The sequence below is a fragment of the Argentina silus genome (genome assembly GCF_951799395.1).
Source record: "Argentina silus genome assembly, chromosome: 9".
NCBI classification, from domain to species: domain Eukaryota; kingdom Metazoa; phylum Chordata; class Actinopteri; order Argentiniformes; family Argentinidae; genus Argentina; species Argentina silus.
The window spans coordinates 5446511-5458626 of NC_139663.1; the positions used below are offsets into that span (position 1 = coordinate 5446511).

The 12116-nt window shown below is 42.5% G+C and overlaps 2 protein-coding genes across 2 annotated transcripts; one reads left to right on the top strand and one right to left on the bottom strand.

Moving 5' to 3' along the window:
* Positions 1 to 1700: 1700 nt before the first annotated feature.
* LOC310810012 (G-protein coupled receptor family C group 5 member C-like) lies at positions 1701 to 6328 on the top strand (the record flags this gene model as incomplete). Its single annotated transcript, XM_083677591.1, has 4 exons — positions 1701 to 2682; positions 4603 to 4703; positions 4856 to 4978; positions 5141 to 6328. 4 exons carry the CDS (start codon positions 1701 to 1703, stop codon positions 5171 to 5173), a joined length of 1239 nt encoding a protein of 412 aa, XP_083533717.1. The 3' UTR covers positions 5174 to 6328.
* A 2117-nt stretch (positions 6329 to 8445) lies between these two features.
* Positions 8446 to 11703, bottom strand: ccdc137 (coiled-coil domain containing 137). The gene is made up of 6 exons (XM_083677593.1): positions 11563 to 11703; positions 11032 to 11168; positions 10690 to 10918; positions 10435 to 10517; positions 10269 to 10348; positions 8446 to 10145 (listed from the first exon to the last, which is right to left on the bottom strand). Exons 1-6 carry the CDS (start codon positions 11631 to 11633, stop codon positions 9942 to 9944), a joined length of 804 nt encoding a protein of 267 aa, XP_083533719.1. The 5' UTR covers positions 11634 to 11703; the 3' UTR covers positions 8446 to 9941.
* Positions 11704 to 12116: the final 413 nt, after the last annotated feature.

The window sequence follows — 12116 nt, forward strand, 5'->3', positions numbered from 1 at the left end:
ATCTAAGCTGGTTAGGGAAACGCGTAAATTAATCGCATAGAATGTACAAAGCTTTTCAAGCAGACTTACTGGGACCACTACGGTTAATTAGGATTAAGACTCGTGGTAAAGTGGCAACGGCAGAGAAAAAAGAAAACAGGTAGACATGCATTGCATCGATAGATGACTGAGTGACAGTGCGTAGTGCTGAAGTGACTTTTGGAGGATATGATGGTTCTGTTGGAGGGCGGGTGATTACTGTACAGCGAGAGTGAGAGTGGGCGGAAAGAAAACTGGCATTGACCAAGAAGTCATCCTGTAAAATCTGTGCGAATCGTTGGAGACACACCGAACTATCAAACCGTGGACACCGCGAGGAGCGAATTCATATATAGTAGGCCTACATTGGGATATAAGAAGAGGTCACAGTCTGCCTTTATGGATATCTCACCAAAGACTAAATACCGGTAAACTATTTCAAATTAAATGATAAATAGTACAGTTATTGCAGTTTCAGGAAGGGATTCTACCTCTTTGTAACAAAAGTGCACTTGAGCAAATTACCTCGATTCTGTGCTGTTTGAGACTAGTCACAAGAATAAGCGCACATCACACCTTCATCCCTGTCAGCAGGTAAGACTAATAAAAGGAAGCAGTGTTGTATAACTGCTTGAAAACTGGAACGAACCAATTCTCATATGATTAGCCTATTCATTAATCTCTTTAAATAAATGTAAGTCATGATTCTTGTGATGAAGTTGAATATTGAATGTGAATGGATTTTGTGTTCTTGAATGCACTTCTCATGCCTCGTCAGTCTCTAAAATGGCTCATTATTAATCTGTTTATCATAATTATAGGTTTCTTGACATGGAGACAGATTTCAGGAAGTAACTCTGTGAGTCTGTTCATTTTGGGCCTGTAGAACCACCTGTTGCACCTCAATCAGCAAATATACGTGTGTTGTGTGTGTGTGTGTGTGTGTGTGTGTGTGTGTATACCATGCATACAATTATTACAGAACTGCAACAATAACTTAAATCGCTACAGTAGCTAGACCCACCTTTGATCTGGAAATTCTTGAATACACCTATTTTCAGGTTTAAGGTTTTCAGCTTTATAATTCTGAATTGGTAGGTCGAGCTACATAACCCGATTAGACCTTCTGTGAACAGTCCATCATAAGCTAAGTACAGCTTAATTTCAGATACATTCTTGGTCAGGGCATTCATTATTGGCATAATTGGCAAGGAAACAGTTGTGTGGGTGGCGCCATTAATTTACCTGGCGCCGATGTAATCACCCGAAAATCCATCCTGTTCCACCCTTCACCCACTCTTTCATGGACTAGCTTATGCAAGTGCAAATGGGCTTAATGTCCAATAGGAGCCAGAATAACTTGATCAGGTGTTTAAATGTCAATCTAGAAGTGGCACTTGGTTGACTTGTCATATCCATGAGTGATCTTTTCAATCTGAACACTGACCACCTTCTCAAACGACTCTCAGGTTTACTAAATAAACATTCTGTATGACCTTATATGTAAGCCGTTTGTATTGGTTTCTTTGTTAGTTTAATTATAATGACCGGTCTTAGTCGGAATATTTGTCTATCCATCCTGTGTGTGTGTTTGCTGTTCCAGACTGACGAGCGTGAGTGAAGTCGTTATCAGGCTAATCCTGCTGCAGCAAGCCCTGTCCCTGTGGTCCAACAGTGTTGCCATGGAAGCCACCAGCAGTGCTCCTAAAGGGTGCGGCCCCTCCATTAGTTCCTTATACTACAACCTGTGTGACCTGGCTGTGGTGTGGGGCGTGGTAGTGGAGACCTTCGCGGCTGCAGGTGTGGTGACTACCTTTGTATTACTAGTGATCCTTATGGCCAGCCTGCCCTTTGTGACGGACAGGTTGAGGAAGGGTATGGTGGCCCTGCAGGCCACTGTCCTGGTCTTCACCATGGGGCTCTTTGGCCTCACCTTCGCATTCGTCGTGGGCCGGGACTTCACCAGCTGTGCGGCGAGGCGCTTCCTGTTCGGGGTGCTGTTTGCGGGCTGCCTGTCTTGCCTGCTGATGCACGGCCTGGGGCTGGTGCTGCTGGAGCAGCGAGGTCGGGGGCCTAGGGCCTGGCTACTCTGGCTGGGGGCGCTGCTTCTCTGGCTGGTGGAGGTCATCATCAACACTGAGTGGTTGATCATCACGGTGGCGCGGTATCCCTTTATAGCCGCCATCTTGCCCAACCTGACCTGCCACATCGCCAACAAGGACTTTGTGATGGCGCTGATCTACGTGATGGCTCTGCTGCTGGCTGTGGTGCTCATGGCAGTGCCTTCGCTGACACACAAGCACAAGCACTTGCGTAGGGATGGGGCCTTCATCCTGGCCACCGGGGTCTTCACCATGGCCATCTGGGTGGCCTGGATCGTCATGTACATCCATGGGAACCAGGTGGCTGGGGACCCCAGCTGGGACGACCCCACCCTGGCTATAGCCCTGGTGTCCAACGCCTGGGTGTTCCTCGTCCTCTACATCATCCCAGAGGTCTGCTCTCTCACCCAGGAGGAGGAGAACCATGAGCAGCCCCATGACGGGGAGCACATCTACCCCGCCAGGAGCTTGGTCTATGACAACATCCTGAAGGAGCAGAACCCAGTCCATCAGAACATGTACATGGAGAATAAGGCCTTCTCCATGGACGAACCCGGTACAGGTATGGTATGAAAGGTGCCCATAAAGAATGTGCTTTACCAGTGCCCTTGTTTTCTATCTATTGGATGTCACAGACGTTTAAGAGCCGGTTTATTCCATGTTTTTGTTTTGATCGAATATTTCCTGCTGCATCAGTTCCCACTTTTACCACTAAGAAAATACTCTCCCACTCTTATCACATTGAATTTCCCATCATTATAAATCTTGAGAATCAAACAACAACAAAGTGGACTCCCTGCTACTGTTTTGGTAAACAGCTGCAGTGTGGGGCTGGAGAAAGGTAACCACTCTCATATTCATTGACAGTGCTGTGGATGCAAGGACTGACCATTTATGGGATCAAAATGATAGTTTTAACTATGTTTTGAAGCTATACAGTGTTTGTTTACAATTACATTGTTTACAAACAATGAAGTAAAACAAGCTTATATTTGGGGCTCTGATGGGGTAAGACAGTTGAACTATGCTCATGAGGCATTTACTAGTTACATTCTTCAAGAATGAATGGCTATACATCATTAATTTATCATTTATCATTAGATTTCCCCTATAAGGCCATGTTTAATAATGGTTTGATCTGTATATGTGGCCCCTCTCATCCAGCAGTATTCTGATATAACCAAACAAGATTATCAGCCTGTCGCAGACATGGAATATTGTGTCTCTTATCCCACGCAAGCTTAACATGTTGGATGCCATCTCCTGACTACAGGTCATTAAAATGGTGGTGATAAGGCCTCTGATGTAACAGACATTGTTCTCTTTCCTGCTCATCTTCCGACTACCACACAAGGGAGAACATTTAAATATGCCTTTCCACTGACCTCAATCCACTGACAAAATGATGAATTGTTTTCTATTCACATGCATTATTTTTGGTCTGGTTGTGCCCCTGGGAATATGCCAGTGTTGGTGGGATTCTCAGTTTGCTTTAGAATTCAAAGTGAACATGTGGCAGCCACCAAGAAGTCTCCATGTTTCCATGGGCCACTTCTTTTTTTTTTCAATATACGTTATGTATACTGTATCTGCATAGTTTGTCGTATTTGGCCACCTCGTAAAGAAGCCAGAGGAACACCATTTTAGGTTCAAATTTCAAATGTGGACATGAAACAGATAATAGAACCACACCAATTTATTAACACTATTTCAATGACATGAAATCTCTTCACCAGGGTTGCACTCCACACAGTTTCAGTGATCTCATCCCATCTACTTGAATGTACTGACCAGAGAGGGAGCTTATTTGTGATTTGAACTGCACAGTATCAGTCTTACCCCTGACATTTCATTCTAAACAGTAGGGCTATTATCATAGTCCATCTCAGTCCAGTGTCAGGTGTACCTGCTGTGTCTGCTGAGCTTTACCTGATGGCATAAGAGTTACCTATTAAGGAGAGAGGGAGAGGGGGGAGGGGGGGGGGGTTGTGAACTTTGCACCCAGATTAGGCACAATACAGCTGTCTGTGTTTCCAGCGCCATCCCCACCCACCACGTAGGATAATGTACCACAGGAATGAGTGTTAACTGGGTTGGAAAAGGTACTGGTTGTGTAAGTTTGTATTTATGTTATAATGATAATACGCAGCTTTAGCTGTACTCTGAGAGGCACTGTGAAGGGGATGATAATGAATGACTGGACTGTTCAGCTTGGGTTTAACACAGAGTTTTAAGTTGCTGTTGCCATAGAGACACTGTTGTTCTCATCCTCTTCAAATAATGGCAGATGTGTCCAATGAAATTAATGGATGCATCTCTTTTTCCTAGTTTATTATATCTATGACTTACTACAGCTGATACATTTTTAGAGGGAAATGACAGTTTTAACAACAACCAGATGGTCAAAACGTAAGTTAAATCCACTCTGTATGTATTTTAGTTGTCAATTCTTGTCTCCCTGCCTCCCATCCCTCTCTGATAGCCAAGAAGCCAGTGTCTCCGTACGGTGGTTATAATGGCCAGCTGCGCAGCTGTGTGTACCAGCCCACGGAACTGGCCCTCATTACCAAGAGCCTGGCAAATGTGAGTGTGTGGTTTCATCTTAGTAAACATACACACAGCTACTCAAACCTTTTTATTTGTAATGTACAAATGAAAACTACAGTAGAATGTTTGTGTTATGCTTTTAATTTTACAATGTATTTGTGTGTTCGGTCCTGCTCTTTCCTCTACAGAGATACCAGTCCCATGAGACGGTCCTCCCCAGGGCCACAGCCCCCCCCTTTAGCCAAGGCAGCAGCTCCGTGCCTCGATCACCAGAGCCCCTATCTGCCGCTGGACTCTCACATGCAGGCAATGTAAGTAGCAAGTATAGCTAACTGCCATCATCATGCATAAATACTGACAAACTATACTGATGAAATACCTTCAGGTGTTTGTATACTCCTTGAGATTCCCTAGCAGGGGTTCATGTAGGTGTAGATTAGTCACATCTAATTATCCTCCCTTCTCCTTCTCAGGGAAATGGTTTGCACAAGAAAGCTCTGTGGTAAATTTCGCAGCACCACAACCTGGTTCCTGTTTTTCTCCAACCTCCTCTTCACTCTTTGCTCTGATTTCCCCTGTTACTTGTAGCTGTGTGTGTGTGTGTGTGTGTGTGTGTGTGTGTGTGTGTGTGTGTGTGTGTGTGTGTGTGTGTGTGTGTGTGTGTGTATGTGTGTGTGTGTATATATATCTCAGGCCTGGATCCTGACCACTGTAGAGGCTACAGGGCTGGAGGTGGTCACTGGGAGGCCAGGGTCCATGTGTTCTGCACCCAGAACAAGAGGCCCTCTGTTGGGGAGGCTGTCTCTCACCTCTCTCTAGCCACCCACAGTCTGTCCCAGTGGCAGTACCCACCCTAAACCCTCCACCTATACTATACTCTCCACCTTTGGGCGCCAACGCCTGAACACCATGTGTTATTGTGAGAGATCCAATACACCAGTGTGACCAAACTAAAGGGACAATCAGGTGATTTTAAAATTAAAATGTTATTTTATGAGAGAGAGAGAGAGACATTGTGGATGATGCAGAGGGAGGTAGGCTGGGGATGTAGAGAGAGGATGGATTATTTTATTTACTTTTACCATATTGTTACCACTGGTTATCAGTGTCACCCCTGGCTCCAAGCCCTAGTGGCTGCTCTTTACAGTGTATTTGTTTTATCGACAGTCTGTCATGGGAATGCATTGAGTCCCCAGTTCAGTACTCTTGGTTAGGAAAGGGAGGCAAAGGAGAGTATTATGAGTGTATCATTAAACTTGAGCTAATAAAGAAATTGTTAAACAAGGAACTGTTCTCATGCTGTATGCCTAAACATGTAAGCTGTCAATGTCATAATCAAATATGAAATGTGAAAAAGGTCTGCAAAGAAACCTTTAACTCATTTTTACACAATCTATTCACACAATTATCAAAATTGATTGTATTTTCACCATGATGACTTTGAATGTATACATACTACAGAATGCCCTTTGTATGAGTTAAGAGTTATCTGCTTTTCATTTCACATACATCTACTGATTGTTAATATGCTATTTATTTCACATAAATCTACTGATTGTTAATATATGTTCTTATACTGGCAGTGTGAATTCCCTATGTAAGGGACATATGTTTGGGTGCTTTGTGTTTGTGTCTTATTGTGTAGAAATGTAAAAAGATATTGTCAGATTGTTTAAATTATTTTCTCGTAACCATATCAGATATTTCAGAGAACACTTCTTACTTATTTGTCATTTTTTTGTAAATAGAAATGTCCAACAAATGTTTTTTTTGTTTAAAGAAACAATTAAATTAAGTGAATTTGTTTGGTCTGATTTCTATAACCCACAGAGGCTTATGCAATGGTAAAAGATGGAAATGACCAATATACCTTTGAAGAGACAGACTGCAAACATTGCAAGAGGAAATGCGCTGAGGAAAATAATGTCCACTTCTCTGGGCAGATATTTACATATGAGGGTCTGATAAGCTCCTGCAGCTATGCCTGGGAGGTAGTCTATTGTGGGTAGTGGACGTGGTGTGTGTTTACTATTTCTGACTCACAGCCAAACACGTGACATCATAAGCTCATACAGTGTAGGCTGATAGAGAAGAGTTTTTCTTTCAAAACATGCAGTTTGTATTAAAATCTCAAATCTTCACTCATATTTGTATCCAACAACAGCTGTCGATTAATCTTCCATTCAAATACCTGAAACTGATCAATATACCGCCAGTTTTGTCATCAGAGCAGCATTCATCAGCAGCATTCATCAATATCATTTTATTTTTGAGCAGTGGAATAATAATATCGTTCTATAGTGTAGTAAATCCACACATTCAATAGGGAAAATGATAACTACTTCTGATTATGAAACAGGTGACTCATTTCAGTGTGTTCGAGAACAATTGTACAGCGGCAGAACAGGGTAGAAGGCAGATGCACATGTAGCTGTTACATAAAGGAGATGAGTGGGCTGTAAGAGAGCACATTCACTCACACACAAAACTGATAAGACCCATGTTTTTAAAATAAAAAAATAACTTCATTGTCCATCCGAGGATGGAAATTTGCCTTTGGTATCACCATGCAAAATGTGTAAATTAATTCATAAAAATAGAACCAAACAACCTTCATATCTTACATCACGTCATGCACATTGTCTTCATATCTTATACGCATTAAAAACAGTGACAGGACTGAGCGATTTTAAAATAGTGAGCGGCTATGACTGTAAAGGGGGAGTAGCTGTTGTGTAAACCGAAGATTTCCAGGGCCAAACCAACTGCTGTAGCTATAGCTTTTTTATTTTTCTCTTTGCATAGCCAGCTGGTTGAGGTGACTGTCCTGTACTTGTTTCACCTTGTTAAAATGAGTCCTAGCCCTACACTGGGAGACGTGCATTTATTCATGGGTAACTTGCCACAGCACACACACACAGGCACACTCACTTGAAATGACTGATTGAGCTACTGCTGCCTAGCAGCGGGTTGAGAAGGCTCTCTCCCACTCACTCCCACCAATCTGTGCCGTCAGCAGACCTGCTTAACCCTTGTTAAGAGAGGGAAAACAGGCTGGAATAGATTAGACTCTGAGGGCTAGTTATTAGCAAAGAAACATGGGTAAGATACTCAAAGAATGTGAGAGCGAGTCTTTAGTCCACACAACTTTTACCTCTTTCCATACTGTACTTTTATATGTGGTGGGCTTCAAGGGCTTCATCAAATAACCTATAGTGGTATAGTATGTTTCTACATAGACTATGATACAGCCAAATGAAGCCAAAATGATGTGTGCTATTTGAACATACATAACCAAATGAACACAAATGAGACATGGTTAGAACAGGCCACCAGCAAAGCATTATCTTTGTTGCACCAGTCAACTAAAAACAGAATACATCCTCACCTTATAGATGAAGAGTAAAATGTCAACTTTATAGGTTATGACTTCCCTATTCAGTGGCCAACTGATGTTGGTCTATGGGTGCACTGGGGTACATCTGTAACTAAGACAAAGCAAACCTATTGCTTGTTGATTAATATGCAACAATGTAGTTGACCCTCATGACCTTACTAATATTCTGTTATGTTGTATGGCCCTAATCATCCCAGTCACAGACAAATGATGAGCTATATCCATGTACAAGAATTCTACATTGAAAGGGAACAGTCAGCTGCCTACACCAAACTAATGGATCATTAAAAAGGTTAACTAGAGAAGGTTATCCTGGTCAATAACAACTAACATCAAAGGCAGTTTATTGATCGGTACAACTGCAATTTAATGATCCGAACCACTACTAGATCCATTCACTTGATTGACTGTTGAAGTACATGGACTGTAGACTTGAGTTTCATAACGTGGTGATGAGGTTGTTGGGCTCAGAGGACATGAGCCAGACACCACTACACATCACAACCACCTGGCTCACTCCCTGACATTTCATTGTCATCGTGACAACCCACTCCACGTACGTCAAGCGTGTGTCAACCTGTGTGACTACTGTTGAACTGATCAAACAAAAATGACTGCTCTGAGTAGAGCAGGAAAGTATTCAGTATTCAATGTCAAAACCACTGACAATTCAGTTGAACAAACCAACAATGGCAAATATAATACAACCATACACAAATATTTGTTTGATTTAGGACAGTATATGGCTCTCTCAGTAAGGAGCTCAAACAAAACAGCAAAAGAATGGCTTAGTGTACAGCTTTGTTTGGTCCAGAGTCCAATACCCAGACAAAGGGTCCATTCATTCCCCCAGTGAGCAGTGAGTCAACCTTTTTAGGATCATCAATGTAATGTAAATTTTGTGTGAAATAACTCAGGTGATTTGTTTCGGCATGGGGATATAATATAGGCCGTCATAAAATGACATCATACACCCAAAACCACCAGTCCAACTGTCTGTATATCTAAAGGTCAGATGGGACTTACAAACCAAACAATACTAAAAAAGTTATTGTTGATCACATTACATAATCATTTCCATCTAGGCCAAATACAAATACAGCCAAATGCAAATCATTGAATGATATCACTTATTCCATGGATTTGGGTCACTTGCCTCTACTGCATCACACAATAATGTGCAATTAGTACAAAATACACCACCAAAATACATTTCAATGATTAAGGTGATAACACGACATGAAATGTTTAAATAAATAAGCATTTATTCAAATCAACATTGTGTTTCCACAAAAACTTTGACACCACAGACATACTAAAAGAAAGCAAAATCAGGTGAACTGGTGATCTTATCTGCCATCTAGTGGGCATGGCACAGAAGTACAATACAGGCTTCTCTTGCTCAGTTCAGTCTGTATTTGGTGGTTATTCCATTAGAACTGTATGGAAAAGGAGGACATTTACAAAGTCCTTATTGAGTTCACATCATAATGGTTATCCATTGCCACAAAACAAGAACATTGTCAATATTCCAGCCAGGCAAACACACTGCTGGTGACCAGAAGCATGACCTGGCAGATATGACATTGGCTCTCTAGGGAGGCAACCCATTTGTGGCGAAAAACAACAGTGAATCACTGATATGCAGTCCACAGTCCATGTGAAGATGAACTTGCAAAGCAAGTCCGGTCCTTTCCTAGATAGAGTAATGGTCCAGGTCACGCCAGTGTCATCTTACATTGCACTTGATAGCACATGGGTGCTGAGACAAGGTTCACTGTAGCCTGGATGGATATCAATATAGTGGGAACGTGGGCTGCTTGTTGATGTTCCCTTCATGAGGTTCCACTAGGGTTTGGTAGTGCTGCTGTGGGGTCTCACTGGAGGTTCAGCAGCTTGTCCAGGCCAGCTGACTTAGCCTCCTGGTGCTGCTGTTTCTGTTTCTTCAGGAGGCGGTAGGCCTGCACCACCCTTACCCTCTCCTCCTCCATAATCCTCTGCCTGGCCATGGAGGGCTTGTTTGTGGACACAGGGATGTGGCCCAGCAGAGTGTTCAGGAGAAGCCCCTTGGTTGATACACCCTGGAAAGACAGACAAACTTCATTTGATTTGACTCAATCATCCAACCTTTCACCCACCCAGGGGTAGTGATTGACAGTGAAATGAATGAAGATCACACATGAATCACACATGGTTATAATTACCTGGGGCTTGACAGGAGCCTTCCTGGGCTTGATGCTCAAAGATGGTGGAGCCATTGCAACTTCACCAAAGCCGATTACATCTGAAAGATATCAACCAAATTAGACCATGACGGAGAAAAGATACTGCAGGATGATCTGATATGTTGCATGCTCTGGAGATACTTACCTGTGAACCTATCTTTTTCCTCCTTATCCGCTCGCCTGTCAAGTTTCTTCTTGTGTAGTCTCTGTAACCTCACTTTATCAAACCTGTATTCCGACAGGTGAAGATTAGTTGTTGTAGCTACATTGAGGATGTTTTTAATCTCAGTTCAACTGAAACTGTTATTGGTTCCAGATAATCTTGACAAACAGGTCAAATGTTTGAACGCATGGGGTTTCCTGACAGATTTAAGACGACCTCACAACACACCCCACTCACTCTTTCTTCTTCTCAGACTTGCGCTTGTCTGCAGGTTTCTCTTGCTTCTCCTGCTCCAGTTCAGGCTGTCTCTCCACCTGGTTCTTGGTGAGGAAAAGGACGTGTTGTGCCTCGTTGCCCATGCGGCGCAAGTATGCTTTCTCTGACTCCTTCTTCCTTCTACGAAAATGTGGGACAGGGATGTCCCCAACCTGAGAGGCACCTGTCTTGGGTTTGGGAGTGAGAACTTCTGTATGGGGACAGGACAGAGGTAATGAGGAAGAATTACACACAGACCTAAAGTTTAAACACTCAGCTGACAGTATACTTATCATACGGCAGGCTGGAACGTTGGTTTCTTACTTTTCTTAATTTTCTTGGCCTTTTTGGGTCCCATTTTCATTCTCTCCTTGCTCTTCATGATCTCGCGTAGGCGGAAAGGGATTTGTTGGAGATGGTCCTCTTGCTTTGGTTTGCCATCTCGCTTTGGCTTCTTCTGACTACAGAAGACACATTATCGGCACAAAAGATTCATTATGGACACAAAAGATCATAACATAGGCGGAGAAGGGTAATGACTAAATAGCAGCGGTAATCAAAACATAATTCATTGGCTCATTCGATTGTTAGCATGATGTTTAACAGCATAATGGTTAGCAGGGCTAGCTCGTAAATCTCAATGTAGTCACCGTTTTTACAAAATGTGAACACTTTCATAACGGCTAACAAACACGCAGTCTGTATTTCTGTCAGACAAGAGCACCAAGCTAGTTAACTGGCTACATACATTCAAAACGCACTGCCTCTTGCTAACAAGCATAGCATAGCTAGCAAATAGAGAAATCTGTGGAAAGAGACAAGACTCGAGTTAGCTAGCTAGTAAGATCGCATTACCTTGGATGTTGCCCGGTCTTGGCACCGTGTTTTAAAGATTCAGAGGATTTTGCCTGCTTATTCTTTCCCATATTTATTTTCTGTTGATTGCAGTTATAGAGTAGCTAGTGTTTCGCTTATCAAAACAGCCACCCCACGTGAGAAAACATGTAACTCAGATACCTATAACCTTTCAACTTTCAACCTCAAACAAGTTCAGCCCACTATGCTTATGTTGCAATCGAATTGGCTTAACAGAAAAGCGCACGTTCATTTGATTGGTCTGAATATTGTCTGTATACCCATTATTAAAAATGTTAACCCTGTAACAACGCCAGAGGGCGAATTGTTCATAGCAATGTATGATTTTACTGTGAAGTGTGAATGGAGTGTGTTCACAAAACAATGTCTCTCTGACAGTCCTTTGATTTTAATCATGGATAGAGTGTAACTAATCACAAAAAAATAAAAGCAACTTCATATTCACATCAGTGTTCCCAGGTTAGCAGATGAAATAAGCAGAACGTTCTCATAACTCATGCTACCACTTCAGAGCCAATCTAGTTTCCCTTTTG